Below are 17,003 nucleotides of genomic sequence, written 5' to 3' on the forward strand. Positions count from 1 at the left end.
GGAGAAGTCACTGTCACCTGTGTCCCTGTGTGTGGCTGCCCCAGCACAGCCCACAGCAGCATGTGCGCCACAGGGAGGGCACGTGGCACTAACCATGGGAGCTGTCCTCGTGTCCTGCATGAATCCAGTGACCAGTCTGTGTAGTGCAGAGCCATGTGCTGCCCGCTAACCTCTCTGGTCATGCTGGGGCTGGGGGGGATTGGCCTCGTGGAACCGCCCTGGAGCTCATGGAGGGTCACTCTGTGCTGGGAGGGGTCATAGCAGGGCTAACAAAATTGCATGTGCATGTGTGTGGGGCTGAGTGCACTCATGGGGATGGAACAGCATCTGTGTGGCCTTGTCTTTGTGCTGGGCAGGGCCATCTCTGGCCCTCCCACCTAGGGCAGCCTCCAGCCCTGCAGGTAAGTCCCCAGTGCTGGCCAGAGCTGCCGAGGTTAGTCCAGACCTAAAGCCAGGAAGGAGCTGCAGAATTAGAGGGAGCTGTCTCTGAGCCAGCCTGGAAACCCTGGTGTGTAGCTGTGGCTGTGGGGGATCCACTCCAGGGCTGTTGGCTCACTGGAGCACTGGTGAAGCATCTCCCATGCAGGAGCCCTTGGCAGCTCCAGTTTCCTGCAGCAGGGCAGTGCTGCCAGCCTGTGTCCATTCCCCCCAGGTTCTGACACCCCAGGTGTACCCAGAGCCACCAGGAGCTGGTACAGATCACAAAATGACTGCAGCATAGGCATGAAACTGGTTTGGTGGCTCTCACTTGGCTTTTGAAGACTAGTTTGTCCTTATCCATGGTGTCTATAAATCTATCCTAAAAATCCCAGGGACAGAGCAGCAGGGCTGATTTGGGGTGTGTGGGTCACAGGGCACTGTGGGTGGTGCCTGTCTGCCCAGGGCAGCATCCCAGCCCTGCAGTTTGCCCAGGCAGGACTCAGTGTGACACTCATAGAACATTGTGTGCCATTGTGTGTGTGGCACCTGCGAAGGAGCAGGGCAGGGATGCTTTGCCAGGGGCTGCTGCACAAGGAGCACAGAATTCGAGTGGCTGGGCTGGAAGGGACCTTAAAGGTCATCTCTTTCCAGCATTGTGCCATGGACAGAGCACTCAGGACTGTTGGCATCGTGCCCCAGGCTCTGCTGACTCTCTGCTGTTCCTCCTGCAGCCCTCAGCCCCCAAGGCAGACGCTGTGACTGTGAAGAAGCCTGAAGCAGAAGGCTCCGCTCCCCCTCGGGTCAGCGCCACAGACACGGCCCAGGTGACACGGTGGCTCCCCAGAGAGCCTGAGCCCTGAGGCTCCCCAAAGCCTCAGCCCACCAAAGCCTGTCCCTGGCAGCAGCTCTGGGAGGGCAGTGGCTTTGTGGGGTGGTTGGGGGCCTCTGCTCACCCTTGGCGTGGTGAAGTCCTCCAAAAACACAAGCTAAAGGGATATTGTCTGAGTGTCCCTGGCCCCACCTGCCATGCTGCTGGGCAGTGCTGGCACACAGGAACATCCCTAGTGGGTGACAGCCACCAGCTGGCTGTAGCTTCACTGCCCTCCCTGGCTTCCTCTGGCAGCAGGATATGGCCACATTGTCCCTGCAAGTGTCACCCACTCCCTGGTGGCACCTCCAGGCTCACCTGGTTTCCTTTGCCCTGGCAGGTGGACGGAGGCACCCCGGGCAGCAGGGACAGCACCACCACCAGCAGTGGCCAGGCTGGCACCACAGAGACAGCGCTGGTGACCTCAGTAAGTGGGGCTGGCCCTCGAGGGAGGGGCAGCCACTGTCCCCTGCGGTCCCTCTGCTCCTGTGGGAGTGACCGGGGTCAGCTGTGCTGGGGGGACCCTGCCCCACTGGGGGTGTCTTTGGAGAGTGGCACCTGCCATGTTTGCCCCATGCCAACATGAGCCAACGTGCCATCTGCTCTTCTTACAGGATCACGGCACCAAGGCTGGCAAAGGGGCCGCTCCCACCACAGACCTTCGCTCCCTGTCACCGGTGAGGGGGGACCTGGTGCCACCAGCAAGGCCAAGCTGGGAAAGGCAACCCTGTGGGGCTGGAAGTGGGTGGGATTGGTCCCACTGGGCCCTATGCTGTGTTCCCAGGACTGGCACCCAGCTGATATGTTGGTACAGGGAAGGGAAGAAGGATGCTCAGAAGGTTGGGGAGCAAGAAGTCAGGAGGCCCCAAGCTGTGGGGTTCTTCCTATGCCAGATCCATACCTTGAGCATCTGCCTGAGGAGGATAATTCCCAAAAACACCCCAGTCCCTGCTGCATTGGGCTGAGATGCATTTAGCTCTAGGTGTCCTGTGGGGTCACCCAAGGCCACCCACAAAGTCTCCTGACTCCCAGTGGAGGTGGTGGCCACCAACCATCCTGCCCAACACAGCCCTTCCTCTGGAAAGGGATTTCTTACTCCACCCCTTCGTTTTGATGGAGTGCAGCCTGGCCAAACACCAGGTGCTGCCCCAGGCTCATCCTTTGTGCTGCAGGGAGAGCAGCCCTGGGGCTGAGGTACCAGTGCATCCTTCCCAGCCTTCCCTTTGGCTTGCAAAGTGGGATGGACAGAGACAGAGGCAGCCTGAGAACTCTGTGCTAGAGTGGCCCTGAGGGTGGGTGGAGAAAAGCCAAAAGCAGCCATGATACCCTCTGCCCTCTGTAGCTGCTGTGGGCCTGGATACATGAGGAAACCTCTCCCTCGTCCCCCGAAGCTCTTGGTGCAGTTGGAAGCACAGCTCATTGCCTTTTTCCCTTGCTGTGCTCTCCCCTCCCTGCTGGGCTGAGGGGGTACATCCCAGAGGGAGGTCCTGGCTGGCTGGGGCTGGGCTGAGCTCCCCAGGAGCAGAAGGCTCTGGGATGTCCCCTGACCATGGTGTCCCCTGTTCGTGTCCCACAGATCTCGGGCGGCTCCGCTGGCAAGGAGGTGCTCACCAGCATATTCAGTGCCACTGCAGAAACACTCTCCACCTCCACCACCACCCACGTCACCAAGGTGAGAGCAGCTCCAGGGCTTCCTGAAGGCCACTGGAATTAGGGGATGGGTGGATTTATGTTGTGCCAGGTACAGCAGAAAGGGCCCCTCTCCTTCCAGCAAGCCAAGAGCTGAGTGCTGTCCCATGGAATGGCAATCCCACAGAGTGCTGTGTGCCCTGGGTGCTGCCTGTGCCATCCAGCCAGGTGTGACCACAGCAGGCAGGCACAGCCAGGGGTGAGCATTCAGCCAGGGACAGGCCAGGGGTGGGAAGTGAAGGAGACAAGGCTGCAGCAGAGGGTCTCACGCATGGCTCTTGCATCCCCAGATTAAATACACCCTTTTCTTCCAGGGAGCAAGGCACAGGATGGGAGGAAATGGCCTCAAGTTGTACCAGGGGAGGTTTAGATTGGATAAAAGGGAAAATTTCCTCACAGAAAGGGTGGTCAGGCACTGGCACAGGCTGCCCAGGGCAGTGGTGTGTGACAGTGTTCACAGGGGTCTTAGGATGAGAGAAGAGTTGAGGATCTGACTCCATGTTTCAGAAGGCTGATTTATTATTTTATGATATATATTACATTAAAACTATACTAAAAGAATAGAAGAAAGGATTTCATCAGAAGGCTAGCTAAGAATAGAGAAAAAAAGAATGATAACAAAGGCTTGTGTCTGGGACAGAGAGTCTGAGCCAGCTGGGCTGTGATTGGCCATTAATTAGAAACAACCCCATGAGACCAATCACAGATGCACCTGTTGCATTCCACAGCAGCAGATAACCATTGGTTACATTTTGTTCCTGAGGCCTCTCAGCTTCTCAGGAGGAAAAAATCCTGAGGAAAGGATTTTTCATAGAAGATGTCTGTGACAGTGGTGGAGTCCCATCTCTGGAGGGGTTTCAAAGATGTGTAGCTGTGCCACGTGGGGACATGGTCAGTGGTGGCTTTGGCAGTGTTAGGAAACAGTTGGGCTGGGTGATCTCAGAGAGCTTTGCCAGCCTCAGTGATTCTGTGGTTCTGTAAGGACAGCAGCAGCTCTGTGAAGGAGCTGAGCAGCAGGAGGGTGTTTGGCACCTGCCCCAGCCCCTCTCCTTCCCCTGGGGCTGCTCTGTGCCTTCCTCCTCCCTGAGCCAGGGGCAGTGGGAGCTCTGCTGGATTACAGGGCACTTCTGAGGGGATGCTGGTGCTGTTCCTGCTCCTGTGGCAGAGTTCCCTCCCCTGCCTGGAGCTGGCTGCTGGGGCAGGGCTGAGAGCTCTCCTCTCCTCACGCAGACTGTGAAAGGAGGGTTCTCCGAGACCCGGATAGAGAAGCGCATCATCATCACGGGAGATGAAGATGTGGACCAGGACCAGGTAGGAGCAGGATGCTCTGCCTTTGCCCACTTCTGGCTGTCCCTGGATGCAGCACTGCATGTTTCTGCTTCTGCCTGAACCTGTTTACTGCTTTTGGCCAAAACCTGACTGCCATGGGCCCAGACCTGTCCAGCAGGGTGGGTTCCCACAGGTGCAGTGACCCTTGGGCCATCTCCCACCATGAAGCCATGGCAAAGGCCACATCCCAGTACAGAACAGAGTGATGGAATCACTTTCTTACAGTCATAAACACATTTCTATGTGTCCTTTCTCTGTTGAAATACTCCAAAGTGACCCAGGTCACCTCTCTCTTCCAGCACTATCTCACTACAGATTGAGCCTCCAGGTGACGGTGCCTCAGTGTCAGAGGACAAAAGTGACACACTTTTGGGATGAAATCACAAAGACTGACACAAGTCTTTAGGTCCACAAGGTCACTTCCCTGTGGCCTCACAGGGATTCATTACTTAAGAAAAAGAAATAAAGAGATAAAGTAATTAAAAGGCTCTGAAATAATTTTTAGAATTATAATAATGAATTTGATAATTCCTGTAGATTTTTCTAGTGTTTTCCTCTGCCCAGGTTTCAGTAGCACATCTGTACAGAAAAACAGCAGAGAAAGGCAGCTCGTGGGGGTTCTGAGTCATGGATGAATTCCCAATCATGCTGGATTCTCATGCTGGGCTTCAGCCTCTTCTGCCAGGCTGCTGTGGGTTCAGCTGTGAACCCCTGCATTCCTATCCTCCTGGAATCCCACTCTGCTCCCTGGAATGCTGCTCAGCTGCTTTCTGGCTGCAGTCAGGGTGCCTGATTGCAGGAGAGGGAGGATAAATGCTCTCTCTCACCCTTCTGCTTTCCAGGCACTGGCTTTAGCAATCAAAGAGGCAAAACTCCAGCACCCTGACATGCTGGTAACCAAAGCTGTGGTGTACAGAGAAACAGAGCCCTCTCCAGAGGAAAGGGACAAGAAACCTCAGGTAGGTGGAGAAGCTGCCAGGTGTGATTTACTCCTGCTGGTGATGGCGGTGTCACAGGTCACGGTCTCTGGTCCCCACAGAGGGTGGCATGGTGGCTCTGGGCTCAGCCACCTGGTTGTGGTCAGGAAGTCACTACCATGCCACTGAAAGCAATGCTGTGGATGTCACCCTGCTGTCCTGCTCAGCACAGGGCTCAGAGGCATTTGATGTAAAAAGGAAAGGACCTGGAAAGGACCTGTTTATCCCCCTGAGGTGGGAAGGGAATGAGGGATCTCAGGTTTTTGGGTAGGCTGAGGCACTTGGCTACAGGTTATGCAAAGCCAAAGTATCAGAACAACATTGGCACAAATTATATTTGCTTTACAAAAACCGTACAGGCTTTCAGTCCCACTCATGCCCAGGTTTAGTTTTTATACACACAGGTGAAGGCAGCAGCACACAAGGTTTGCACCTCCCTGCAGACACCCCAAAGCTGTCACAGTCCCAGACACTTCTCCAGGGCTTGAACCTAGAGAAGCCCCCTTTGAACCCATTGCCCCTGTCAGCCTGGAGATGCAGCTCCTCTGGGCTGGCACAGCCACCAGAGCCCTGTGTGGGAGCACTGGGGACAGAGGTGCAGAGGAGAGGGAACAGTTCTGGGGGCTCTGGCAGAGCCAGGCTGCAGGTGCCTTTGGAGAGGCTCCTCAGAACTGGGGTTTTCCATTGCTTTATCATATGAAGGTTCTGATTGGCAGCTTTTAAGCCTGGAAAAGTGGTCAGCAGTGCAGCTGGGGAGGCCATGAGAGGCTGGTGGAGCTGCCTCACCCTGTCCCACAGTACAAACGAGTCCAGACATTCCTGCATCCCATAGGATCCACCCAGTTTTAGTTGAATGGCTTAAAGTGAGGGAGTGACAGCTCCCCTCATGTCCTTCATGCACCAGCACCAGCCCAGTGCCTGAATTCCTGCTAATTACCAAAGCTCCTGCTAATTAAATGCAAACCGTGGCCCCAAGTGTTTGCAAAGTTTCTATCCAGTGCCCTCATCCAGAGAGGAGCCTCCATGGACTGGCACTCCATGACCTGGTCCTTTCCATCTGCCTTGCACAGGAATCTTGACCAACATGTTCCTGGAAGCCAACATCTGTATTCCAACCTGGAGAACAGGGGAGAAGGAGCCTTCATGCTGGATTTATCAGCAAGACATAGACATCCTGGCTGCAATGTTCATGGCAAGAGACAAAAATTTTTAAAAAAGGAATAGCAAATATATTATATATATATATACATACATACATATATATATATATATATATATATAAACAGGAAACAAAATGCATCCTTGCACTGCTGCTATATGCTGGAAACGAATAGCAAACAACACCACCAACAAACAAAGCCAACCCTCTGCAGATAAATTGAAGAATTTCCTGGATTGGTGATCAAATCAGATTTTAAAAGTCATAATAATAACAATAATCTTGGTAACAATACAATAAGCCACCATCTTGCATGTTACATGAAAGGACACACAATCATGAGTTCATTTGTTGCACACTGAATGAAAAGGAAAACTGCTTTGCAACAAAGCAAGTAAGCAAACTGAAGTAAAAAACCACAAGCAGAAGCAAAACCATTCCCCACCTCTGGAAAGAAGAGAGAAAAACATTCAAGTTATGACCTTAGAGTTATTTTCCAATTCACAAGTGTCGTTTCGCCCTTCTCCTCATTCCATGCTGGTTTTTTGCATTTTTTGGGGGTTCTGTTAACTCTTCCCCTTCCCTTCCTTATCTTCTCTGTGCACTTGTCCAACCTCTTGTTCTCTGAAGGTATTTAGGAATGGGTTTCATTTCAAACAAAGCAAATGATATGTACATGGTTTCTCATCTCTGACGAGCAGCCTGTGGGGTTTCATATGGATGTGCATTTCAGTTCTGTATATTATTCTATATAACAGAGGGGGAGGGAGGGAACAATGCTGAAATAATTCAACAATGCTGGTACAGACGATGCCAACATGTTTAAATGGTTAACTCTTGGATTGACTGTGGTTGGTGTACTTGGAGACTCTTAGATCACCCGTGGGACTGTGAGTCCTGCAGGAAGGAATGGGAAAGGTTTTGGCTGCTGCTGGCTGGGGGGGAAGGGGAGAGGGACAGGGACAGGAGTGTCCTGCTGGTGATGTGCAGTGTGTGGTGGTGAGGTTTGGAGGGGCAGCGTCACCTGGAGGGGCAGGGAAGGCTCCAGCTCCAACAGCAGGAGGGGCTCCCAGCCCCAGAGCTCGGGCTCAGCTGGGAGCGAGGTGGGAGCTGCAGGGCTCGGGGCTCCCCTGCAGGAGCCCTGCCCCTGCGTGGGGTGGGTTTGCTTTGTTTCTGGATCCCAATAATGGACGTACTTGAGTTTTGTAGTAGGGTCAGAGGCAGAGGGGCTGCTTGTGCCCTGCCTCCCCCACTGCCAGGGGTGTGATGGCAAAGGCTGGGGACAGCGCTGGCAGCGCTGCCCTCTCTGCCAGGGGATGGGCAGTGCAGGGAGCGTGCTGTGCCCATCCCTGCAGTGTCCCCAGCGTGCCAGGCTGGATGGGGGAGCCCAGGAGGTGTCAGTGGAGCTGCTCCCAGCTCAGCCTTCAGCCGAGGCTCCTCCGGGGCTGCCTTTGGAAGGGGACCGTGGGCCAAGCCCAGGGCCCCGAACACTGTGAACAGGCAGTTCAGGTAGGCTCCCAACCAAAATCAGAAAGGAAAGGAAAGAAATGGGTTTCCTTCTTGGAATTATGTCTAGCTCCTACAGAAACAGAAGGGCCCATGATTCTGCACCATTTTGCCTTTAGTCTCCCACCCCTGACACAGGCTGTGCCCAGGACCGGGTGTGCTGTGCCAGGCCCTGCCAGGGCTCGCAGGATGCCCGAGCAGGAGCTCCTGAGCCACGAGGACGCCGTGGGCAGCCCCTGCTCCCACCTGCACTGCCCAGCAGGGAGCTGCTCCCTGGCAGCTGCTCCCCAGTGACTCTGTTCTCTGGCAGAGAGGCGTGGAAGGCAGGAGCACAGGGGCTGCTGCCAGTGCCCATGCCCAGGTGCCAGCCACACACCTCCAGGGAGCACAGCCCCAGCCTCACAGCACTTAGGGCAGCTGCAAAGAGGCTCCTTTTGTCTCCTTTGTTTTCCCAATGCACCCAAGCCAGCCGTGCCCAACAGAGGCACTGCCAGGGGTGGTGGAGGGTGTTCACCATGGCACAGTTCAGGGTCAGAGCCCACCTGGCTGGGGCACCTCCACAGCCCAGCCGAGGCTGCTGTGAGCCTGCAGAGTTGCTCTCAGCGTGGTGCCCAGCCCGGGAAGCGAAGGCTGCCCTGGGATTGAGCAGCTTTACAGAGTGGGGCTCCCTGTGCTTGGGCTGCTGCGAGTTCTGTTTGCAGTGAGCAGCCCCTGGCTCCCGCAGCGTGTTCATGGGTGGCACTGTCAAAACCTTTTTTTCCTTAAAAAAAAAGAAAAAAAGGAAAGAAAAAAGCTCACTGCTTGTTTTCTTGGCAAGGTGTGGCTTACTGCTGCTCAGCCCCAGCCTGCCCATCACCACACTGTTTCAGATAGCTGGCCACTGCTTGTTTTCTTCCAGGGGCCTTTTCTGTGGAAAGGGGTGGGAGACATGAGTGCCTGTTTTTACCCAATCCCACAAATTCATTCTGAACCTGGCCTGCGATTGCATGAGTAATAATAACAGTAACAATAATAATAATAATAATAATAATATTTATTTTTCTTTGAGAAGCACCTTACCAACCAACTGCAACGCTCTGTTGTTCCTTCACTAACTCTCCTTTTCTCTTCCCTTGTTCTCCCTCTCCCCCTTTGGTCATACTCCTTTTCAGTGCTCGGTGGTGTATGCGTGTGTGCTCACTGTTCTTGTATTCAATAAAAGTGAAATAAATGTGTTTGATGCTAAATCACCCAGGGGCCTCGGTGGACTCTTTCCTTACTGAGAGGATGGAGAAGGGAAGGGAGAACCTTGCAACGGGAGCACTGCACATGGAAATACCAGGCTTTGTGTAAAAAGAAGATCATAGAAATCACAGAACCCCAGAATGGCTTGGGCTGGAAGGGAATATAAACCTCATCCTCTTCCATCCCCTGCCATAACCAGGGACACCTTTGGCTAGACCAGGATGCCCCATCCAGCCTGGCCTTGGGCACTGCCAGGGATGCAGGGGCAGCCCCAGCTGCTCTGGGCACCGTGTGCCAGGGCCTGCCCACCCTCACAGGGAACAATTCCTGCCCAATATCCCATCTAACCCTGTACTCTGGCACTGGGAAGCCATTCCCCCTTGTCCCCAGTCCCTCTCCAGCTCTCCTGGAGCCCCTTTAGGCCCTGCAAGGGGCTCTGAGCTCTTCCTGGAGCCTCCTCCAGGTGAGCACCCCCAGCCCGTCCCAGAGCAGAGGGCTCCGGCCCTCGGAGCATCTCCACGGGCACCTCCGGACTCCAACATCTCCCCACCCGTGCAGAGCTGCAGAGCCCAGAGCTGGCGCAGTTCTCGGGTGGGCTCTCAGCGCCCCAAGGGCAGATGAAGATGTTGCCAGGTCGGGAACTGCGGCTGCCGGAGCCGGGAGCGGCTTCATGACAGGGGCTGAGCCTGGGGCACAGCGCGGGGCAGCGAAGGTGCTGGTGAGAGTGCCCGGGCTGCGGGGAGGGCTGGAACTGCCCCTCGCTGGGGACCCTGAGCCTGTCTGCTGTCCTGGGAGGGAGGACGTGGTGCTGGGACAGTGTCTGTGTGTCACAGTGAGAGTCCCGTGTGTCTGTCCGGGGGACCCTCTCGATCCATCAGTCCCAGGCACGGCTCTTGTCCGTCTGTCCCGCTGGGGGCTGGAAGCGCGGGGCCGAGGGGGATGGCAGGAGGCAGCTGGGGGGGACTGCGGGCCGGATTTGGGGACAATGGGTCAGCGGGGAGCAGCCGCCAGCCACGGAGAGGCTGAGGGGAGCAGCGCCGGGCCGGGGCTGGGGCCGGGCGGAGGGGACAGAGAGCGAGCGGGGAGCGAGCCGGGGATGAGCGGAGGGGACAGCGAGCGAGCAGGGACCGAGCCGGGGCGATCGGGAACACTTCCCGCTGTTCCCCGGGCACCGCCGCACCGCAGGCCGAGCAGCCCAGCCCAGCCCAGCCCCGCCCGGGCGCGGTGCCGGGGCCGGCCGGGCACAGGCTCCTCCCGCCGCCGTGCCCGGAACCGCCGAGCCCGGATATCCGGGCAGGGCCGCTCGGTGCTCGGTGCCATGGCGGCGCTGCGCTCGGACCCGGAGCTGGCCCGGCAGCTCTTCTTCGAGGGCGCGACCGTGGTGGTGCTGGACGTGCCTGAGGGCACCGAGTTCGGCATCGACTACAGCGCGTGGGCCGTGGGGCCGCGGTTCCGCGGCGTGAAGATGGTGCCGCCGGGGCTGCACTTCGTGCACTGCAGCGCGGCCGGCGGCGGCGGGCGGGACGCGGGGCCGCGCTCCGGCCGCTTCCTCAGCCTGCGGCGCCGCGAGGTGCGGGTGCTGCGCTGGGACCCCGCGGGCGAGGCCGTGCGGCCCGAGCCGCCCGAGCAGGGCGAGGCGCTGCGGGACGGCCTGCGGGAGCTGGACCCCTTCCTGGGGCCCTACCCCTACGAGACGCTGAAGAAGTGGGTGTCGCTGAGCAACTTCATCAGCGAGGCGGCGGCCGAGGAGCTGCAGCCCGAGAGCGGCCAGATCTGCGCCTTCGCCGAGGTGCTGCCCGAGGCGGCGGGGCGGCACACGCGGGACCGCGCCGGGCAGCGCCGGCCGCCGCTGGGCGCCGAGTGCCGCAGCTACGCCGAGGGCCTGGCCCGGCTGCCCCGCATGCGGCCGCGGGCCGGCACCCAGATCCGCTTCTCCGAGCTGCCCCGGCAGGCCTTCCCCGACGGGGCCAGCCCCGAGGAGATCACCCGGCACAGCATGGACCTGAGCTACGCCCTGCAGCGGGTGATGGAGCAGCGCTACCCCGGGCAGCCCCTGGGCCTGCTCGGTGAGCCCCGCCCGGGAAACGGCGTTTTGTGCTCGGGGTGCAGCCTGTGCCGAGGCGCCTCCTCAGTGCGGGACAGGAGTTTGTGGAGTTTATAGCAGCCATAGGGGCTGTTCCCGTGGCCTGGAGGAGGCTGAGGCCGGAGCTGCAGCTCCTCTCCGGGGGCAGCTGCGATCTCCCTTCTGTGTGACCAGGGAGAGCACCCGAGGGAACGGCTGGAGCTGTCAGGGCAAATTTAGGTTGGATATTAGGAAAAGGTTCTTCCCCAGAGGGTGCTGGCGCTGCCCAGGCTCCCCAGGGAATGGGCACGGCCCCGAGGCTGCCAGAGCTCCAGGAGTGTTGGGACAGCGCTGCCAGGGATGCCCAGGGTGGGGTTTTTGGGTTGTCTGTGCAGGAATGGGGCTGGGCTGGGTGATTCTTGTGGGTCCTTCCTGACTCAGGATATTCTGTCATTCTGTTCTGTGACTCTGGTGTGGGAACATGGTGCTGCAGCCCAGGTTGCCCCAGGTGAAGTCAGAGCAGTCGTCAGAGGTGGCCCTGGTGTCTGGCACCTTCCCTGTTCAGGGAACCTCTTGAGGAACCTCCCAGGACTTACAGATACAAATAAGTGCTGGGTTTGTGGAGGTCCTGGAGCAGGGTTTTGTTTTGTTGCAGGATGGAGGGAGAAGCCCTCCCAACTGAAACCCAGATTTGGAATAAGCCTTTGTTTTTCTTTCATTTTTTTTGTACATTAACATTATACAACTTATTATTTTTCAAAATTACCAAAGACAACTGTAGGATGTAGAGAGAACCTTAGGGAATGGTGGCAAAGCAGCTGATACCAAGCATCCAGTGTGATGAACCCTGGCTCTTAGTTCAACAAGGCAAACACACTCGTTGAGGCACTGCTTGCCTCTCCCAGAATTCCAGGACAGTGCTGTTTGCAGTCCCATAACAGAATAACAGCAGGCTCTGCCTTGTTGTTTGGTGTTATTTACTGTTTGTAGAGTCCCTCTGCAGTGCTGATAACCACAGTTACAGGTGACCTGCCCCATTCTGCTTTGCTCCAGCTGAAGAGCAGCACAGGGTCAGTGTTTGAGGTATGAATGCCCTATGCAAAAGCCAAACCAGAGTTTAGAAATCGTTTGCAGAGCTTTGGGGAGGACACATTCCCAGGATATCTGTTAGTCTTATGTGTTTTGTTTTGTTTCCCTTCTCTGAACCCACACAGCTGAGTTGCAGTTTGCCTTCATCTGTTTCCTGATTGGGAACGTGTATGATGCCTTTGAGCACTGGAAGAGGCTCCTGAACATCCTGTGCCGCTCAGAGGAGGCCATGGGCAAGTACCAGGACCTTTACATCAACCTCATTTCCGTGCTCTATCACCAGCTCAACGAGATCCCAGCAGATTTTTTTGTGGACATTGTCTCCCAGGACAACTTTTTAACCAGCACCTTGCAGGTGTGTTGGGGGCTGTTCCCTGGGAAATGGGGTGGGAGGGAGGGCATCAGCAAATCTGGGGAGGAGCTGCCAGAGGAGTTCAGCTGTGTGGGAGATGGGAGCCTGTTTGAGCACACAGGGCTTTACTTTGACTTTTCCCCTCTGTTATTCAGTGAGAAATTCAGCTCAGCAGATACCAGAGAGGCTGGGCAACTGCAGCAGGGTGTCTGTTTAATTTTTCCAAAGTGCCATTCATTTTTCAAAAGAAAAAACAACACACAAAGCTTTGGCACGAAGGACTGATGATGCTGATTTTTGGAATGGTTTGCTCAGTGTGCAGGGAAGCTGCAGCAAAGCTTTGTTGAGACAAGGGCAGTGTTGGTGTTTAAGAAGCTTTTCCATTGCTTAGCACAGCTGAGGATTTCCTGCCATCAGGTTCTTATCCAGAGGGAATTTATGGTTATTCTAAAATGCAAAAGGTGCTGCCTCTGCTGGGACAGGTGGGGCAGGTGTGTTCCTCAGCCCAGTGTCAGTAGTTACCCACTGTAAGAGCAAAGGGGGTGGGACAGTCAGGACAGACGGACAGGAGAGATCTCTGCAGCCAGGGCTGGAACTTGGGATTTATTGCAAAGGGCCTGGGGGCAGGGCCCTGCTGGGAGCTGCCAGACACAGCTCAGAGCAGGCTGAGAGTGGGAAAGAGGATGAGAGGGTGAGAGAGCGAGGTTCCCGTTCCAATACAATAAATCTTCTTCTGTGCTGAATATTCTAATTCTCACTAACCAATCTAGTACAATATACAAATCCTATAGCATTTCCATGCAGCCTATAAGAATCATTACATTACCATCCTGTGTTACATTTGAAACCCTAAAATCTCCTCTTTGGGCCCCTTCTGCCAAGCTGTAGGGTCTGCTCTGAGCCTTGGGCCTGTCTGCAAGCAGAGGGTGTTGTTCCATCACAAGGGGATCACCTTCAGTTGGCCATGCCATTGTTTTCCCATTGTTCAGTAACTGAGGTATCTCAAAGCTTGCTTTCATTTCAATCTCACTTATAGTTTCCATATTCCCAAAATCTTTTGCCAGGCAATCATATTGATAAGGCTTTCCTGTTCCATCCTCCCCAACACCCACTGCTGGTGCTCATGCTGGCAGTGCAGCAAACTGGCTTAGTTTACAAAAAAGAGCCCAAATCAGGCACTGACAAAGCTGAGCAATGGGAAGCAGCCCAGCAGGAAGCTCTGCTGCAGGTGCAGTTCCATTCCTCTCCTTGGTGACCCCAAGTCCTTGCTGTCCTTCTGGGGAAGGTGAAGGTGTTTGGGTTTAATTGCTGGGTAAAAAGTTCTGGTAAGCATTGCTTTAATCAAGTGGCTTTCAGATTTTTCAGTTGTGATTCTTACAAGTCTCAGGAGGGTTTTAATTTACATTTTATTTCTGTTGGTGGATTTTTTCCATCCTAGTACAGGACAGCCCAGCTGTGTTTGCAGCATGATCAGAGCAGTGCTGTCAGTTCCCAGCAGTACCCAGAATTTGGGAAACCCTTTTGGCTGCCTGAGTCTTGTCCATGCCTGGGCTCCCTCAGTGTGTGTTTCACCCCCTCAGCAGGAGCTGTGCTGGTTCAGGATCACCCCTAGGCCCTGCAGGACTCACCACATTGCCCTTGCAGACTGAGCTCTCCATGCTCTGCTCCTGTGGGTTTCCTCAAAGGAGCCAGGGAAGCTCTGGGCCTTGCCTTACCCACTGCACACCCAGACTGCAGAGCTGTGGGGAGGGCATTGTCTCTGCAGCTCCTGCTCATCTCTGGAAGCAGCAGCTTCATTTCTGGGGTTTGAGCCAAGGCAAGAGGAGCACAGCCACCAGTGACTCTGCAGCCCTACCAGTGCTTAAAGAAAAAACAAAACAGCTTGGTGAAATAACTAATTTTATGTGCAGTTCATTGAGAAGAAGTAGGAAGTAAAATCTTCTAGTAATTTTTCCCTACCAGCAGCATTTCTGTGTAAGAATTCTGTTAGAAAGAGGCAGTTTTCCAGTAGAATGAGCAAGAAAAAGGCAAGTGTTCATCCACAAAGCAGAGAACTTTGCTGCTCATTGTCAGTGCTTTATCCAGCTCCCAGTAAATAAGAGGCTGTGTTTTCCCAGAGGAGATTTCTTTTTATGGCAATTATTTCTGGATCAGTTCAGGAGGAGCAGGGCTGGGCTGGGCTCTGGGCTCAGTGCCCTGTTCATCACACTCAGGTGCTTTCCCCTGAGTCCAGCAGAGGCTGAGTTTGTGACATGTCAGTAGATTTGTGTTTGGGGATGGAAGGCAGGGGTTCCCCCACACTGCAGCACCCTGTGCACAGGGGGATGGCTGTACTAAGGATAACCAAGCTTTTCCAGAGAGCTCCCATTCCTTTCTGACATTCATTAAGTTTCCTCTGTGTCCTGGAGTATTGGTAATACCTTGTTACAGAAATACTTTGGGAGATCTCTACCCATGGAAATGAAGGGTGCAAGTATTTTCTGGCCTTTAGACACTTGCTGGAAGTTTGCCTACTCATATTTGAATTTTTTAAATGCCTTCTGTCAGGATGTTGTCCTGAGCTCACCTTTGGCCCCATTTCAGAATTGCACAGTACAAATTCAGTTACAAACACCTCCTGCCTCAGACCAAGCTCTGCCCTGAGTGAGATGTGTGTGGTGCTGGGAAGGCAGCATGGCTTGGGCTGGGAGGTGAGAGCTGTGGGCTTGGGCTGGGTCCCCCCAGAGCTGCACGAGTGCCGGGGTGTGGATCCCAGCCTGGTGTCCCTGCAGGGAGGAGCTGCCCAGCTGGGGCCATGGCTGGGCTCTGCCTGACCTCTGCTCTTTGTTTCAGGTGCTGTTCTCCTGCACCTGCAGCTCTGCTGTGGATGAGGCTCTGAGGAACAAGGCTGAGAAGTTCAAGGCTCACCTGACAAAGAAATTCAGATGGGATTTTGAGGCAGAGCCTGAGGACTGTGCCCCTGTGGTGGTGGAGCTGCCTGAGGGTGTGCAGGTGGACTGAGCCAAGGGCCCCTTAGGAGCAAACAGCTTCTAAAATGACCTTTCCTTCTCTTCTCCAGCCCTGCCAGCTTCTTGAGGGCTGTGTCTGAAGCTGATCCTGTCTCTGATGGAGAAGCAGAAGATGTGGGAAACCCAGGAGGGTGCTGAGCTCTGTGAGGAGCCCAGAGGTGTTGGGGGAGTTTGAGCGTTGCCATGTGGCACCTTTGGACCGGTTGGGGTTTCTCAGCCCTCCTGCAGTGTCTCCTCCTGGAACACAAGCCACAGACAAAGTCACAGAGTCATTAAAGATCCAAAAGACCTTTTGGATATCATGGAGTTCAACCCTAAAGCTGACACTGCCACAATCCTCCTGCACTCAGCTGTCCTCTCATCCCTGCTCCCCTCTCCTGCTGGGCTGGACCTGATCCCTGCTGGGGGAGCACCTCTGCTGTAGGGGTGTCTGGGTTTGAACAGCCAGGTGTCTGCTGAGGAAGGCAGGAGGAACCTCTCCTGAAATGGAAAATGTAAACCCCTTCCCTCTGAATTATTATAATTTTGAAATTAAGGCACTCTCAGGCAAAGATATGGGAGCAGGAATAACAGTTCTATACTAGGAAAATTAAAAATACAAATGTAATAGTACAAAAAAAAGAAAACAAAGCACAGAGTGATCACAGGCCCTGGCCCCTGTGTGCCAGGGGGGTGTCCCAGCCCCATCCCATGGGGGCTCAGCCCTCCTGCAGTGCCAGCTGTGGCTCTGCTGCAGCAGGGATCCTGCACAAGGGGGGAGTTTTCCTCTGCAGCTCCAGGGCTGCTGCAGATGGGCCTGGGCTCCCTCTGGCCATGCAGGGCAGCAGAAAGCTGCTCCTCTGGCAATGCAGGGGGCAAAGGCTGCTGTGCTGTGCCAGGCTCAGATTGGATCCAGGCAGGAATGCTTGGCTCCTCCCCTGGGCGGAGCATCTCCCCATGGGATGCTGGGATTGGATCAGCCCTGCAGGGACACTCAGTGGCCATGGACAGCAGAGATCTCCTGGAGGGAGGGTTGGCTGTGGGAGAGAGAAAGAAAAAACTGCCCCAGGAACAGCAGAGAACTGCCCAGCTCTGACTGATGGCAAGTAGAGCACACACATATCTTACAATCCCAGACTGAATCCAACCCCCAAACTGCTCTTCATTCCTTCTCCCTGCTCCACAGGCTCTCTGGTGCTGGACAGATCAGAGTTTTCAGTCTCAGGCACAGTTTCCTGGTGTGGGGCCTCTGCCTTGTCCTGCACCATGGATTGCTGCTGCTTGTCCCATCCACCTGCAAATCCAGGCATGAGGAATGTGCTGCCCTCCTGTTACAGTGTG

The 17,003-nt window shown here is 55.3% G+C and overlaps 2 protein-coding genes across 13 annotated transcripts in view; both read left to right on the top strand.

The window, feature by feature from the left end:
• EPB41L1 (erythrocyte membrane protein band 4.1 like 1) overlaps positions 1-9,177 on the top strand; it is a 68,311-nt gene extending 59,134 nt beyond the window's left edge. For 9 of the 12 annotated variants that reach the window (XM_058036435.1, XM_058036442.1, XM_058036444.1 and 6 more), the window contains 7 exons: positions 1,152-1,244; positions 1,629-1,715; positions 1,903-1,965; positions 2,865-2,960; positions 4,208-4,288; positions 5,149-5,265; positions 6,354-9,177. In XM_058036435.1, coding sequence (XP_057892418.1) covers positions 1,152-1,244; positions 1,629-1,715; positions 1,903-1,965; positions 2,865-2,960; positions 4,208-4,288; positions 5,149-5,265; positions 6,354-6,362 — 546 coding nt within the window. In that variant the 3' untranslated portion in view covers positions 6,363-9,177. The remainder of the gene's footprint in view (positions 1-1,151; positions 1,245-1,628; positions 1,716-1,902; positions 1,966-2,864; positions 2,961-4,207; positions 4,289-5,148; positions 5,266-6,353) is intronic. The other 3 variants (XM_058036437.1, XM_058036439.1, XM_058036443.1) reach the window with 3 other exon arrangements.
• A 1,298-nt stretch (positions 9,178-10,475) lies between these two features.
• On the top strand, positions 10,476-16,701 carry AAR2 (AAR2 splicing factor). Its single transcript, XM_058036249.1, has 3 exons — positions 10,476-11,238; positions 12,449-12,678; positions 15,508-16,701. Exons 1-3 carry the CDS (start codon positions 10,491-10,493, stop codon positions 15,673-15,675), a joined length of 1,146 nt encoding a protein of 381 aa, XP_057892232.1. The 5' UTR covers positions 10,476-10,490; the 3' UTR covers positions 15,676-16,701.
• Positions 16,702-17,003: the final 302 nt, after the last annotated feature.

Source organism: Melospiza georgiana, chromosome 17 (assembly GCF_028018845.1).
Source record: "Melospiza georgiana isolate bMelGeo1 chromosome 17, bMelGeo1.pri, whole genome shotgun sequence".
Classification (NCBI taxonomy): Eukaryota; Metazoa; Chordata; class Aves; order Passeriformes; family Passerellidae; genus Melospiza; species Melospiza georgiana.

Excerpts from the sequence above, each read along its gene's own strand:
- AAR2 (XM_058036249.1), top strand. The coding sequence starts at position 10,491 with ATGGCGGCGCTGCGCTCGGACCCGGAGCTGGCCCGGCAGCTCTTCTTC. Across the intron at positions 11,239-12,448 it reads GCAGCCCCTGGGCCTGCTCG|CTGAGTTGCAGTTTGCCTTC; the intron begins GTGAGCCCCGCC and ends GAACCCACACAG. Across the intron at positions 12,679-15,507 it reads TTTTAACCAGCACCTTGCAG|GTGCTGTTCTCCTGCACCTG; the intron begins GTGTGTTGGGGG and ends TCTTTGTTTCAG.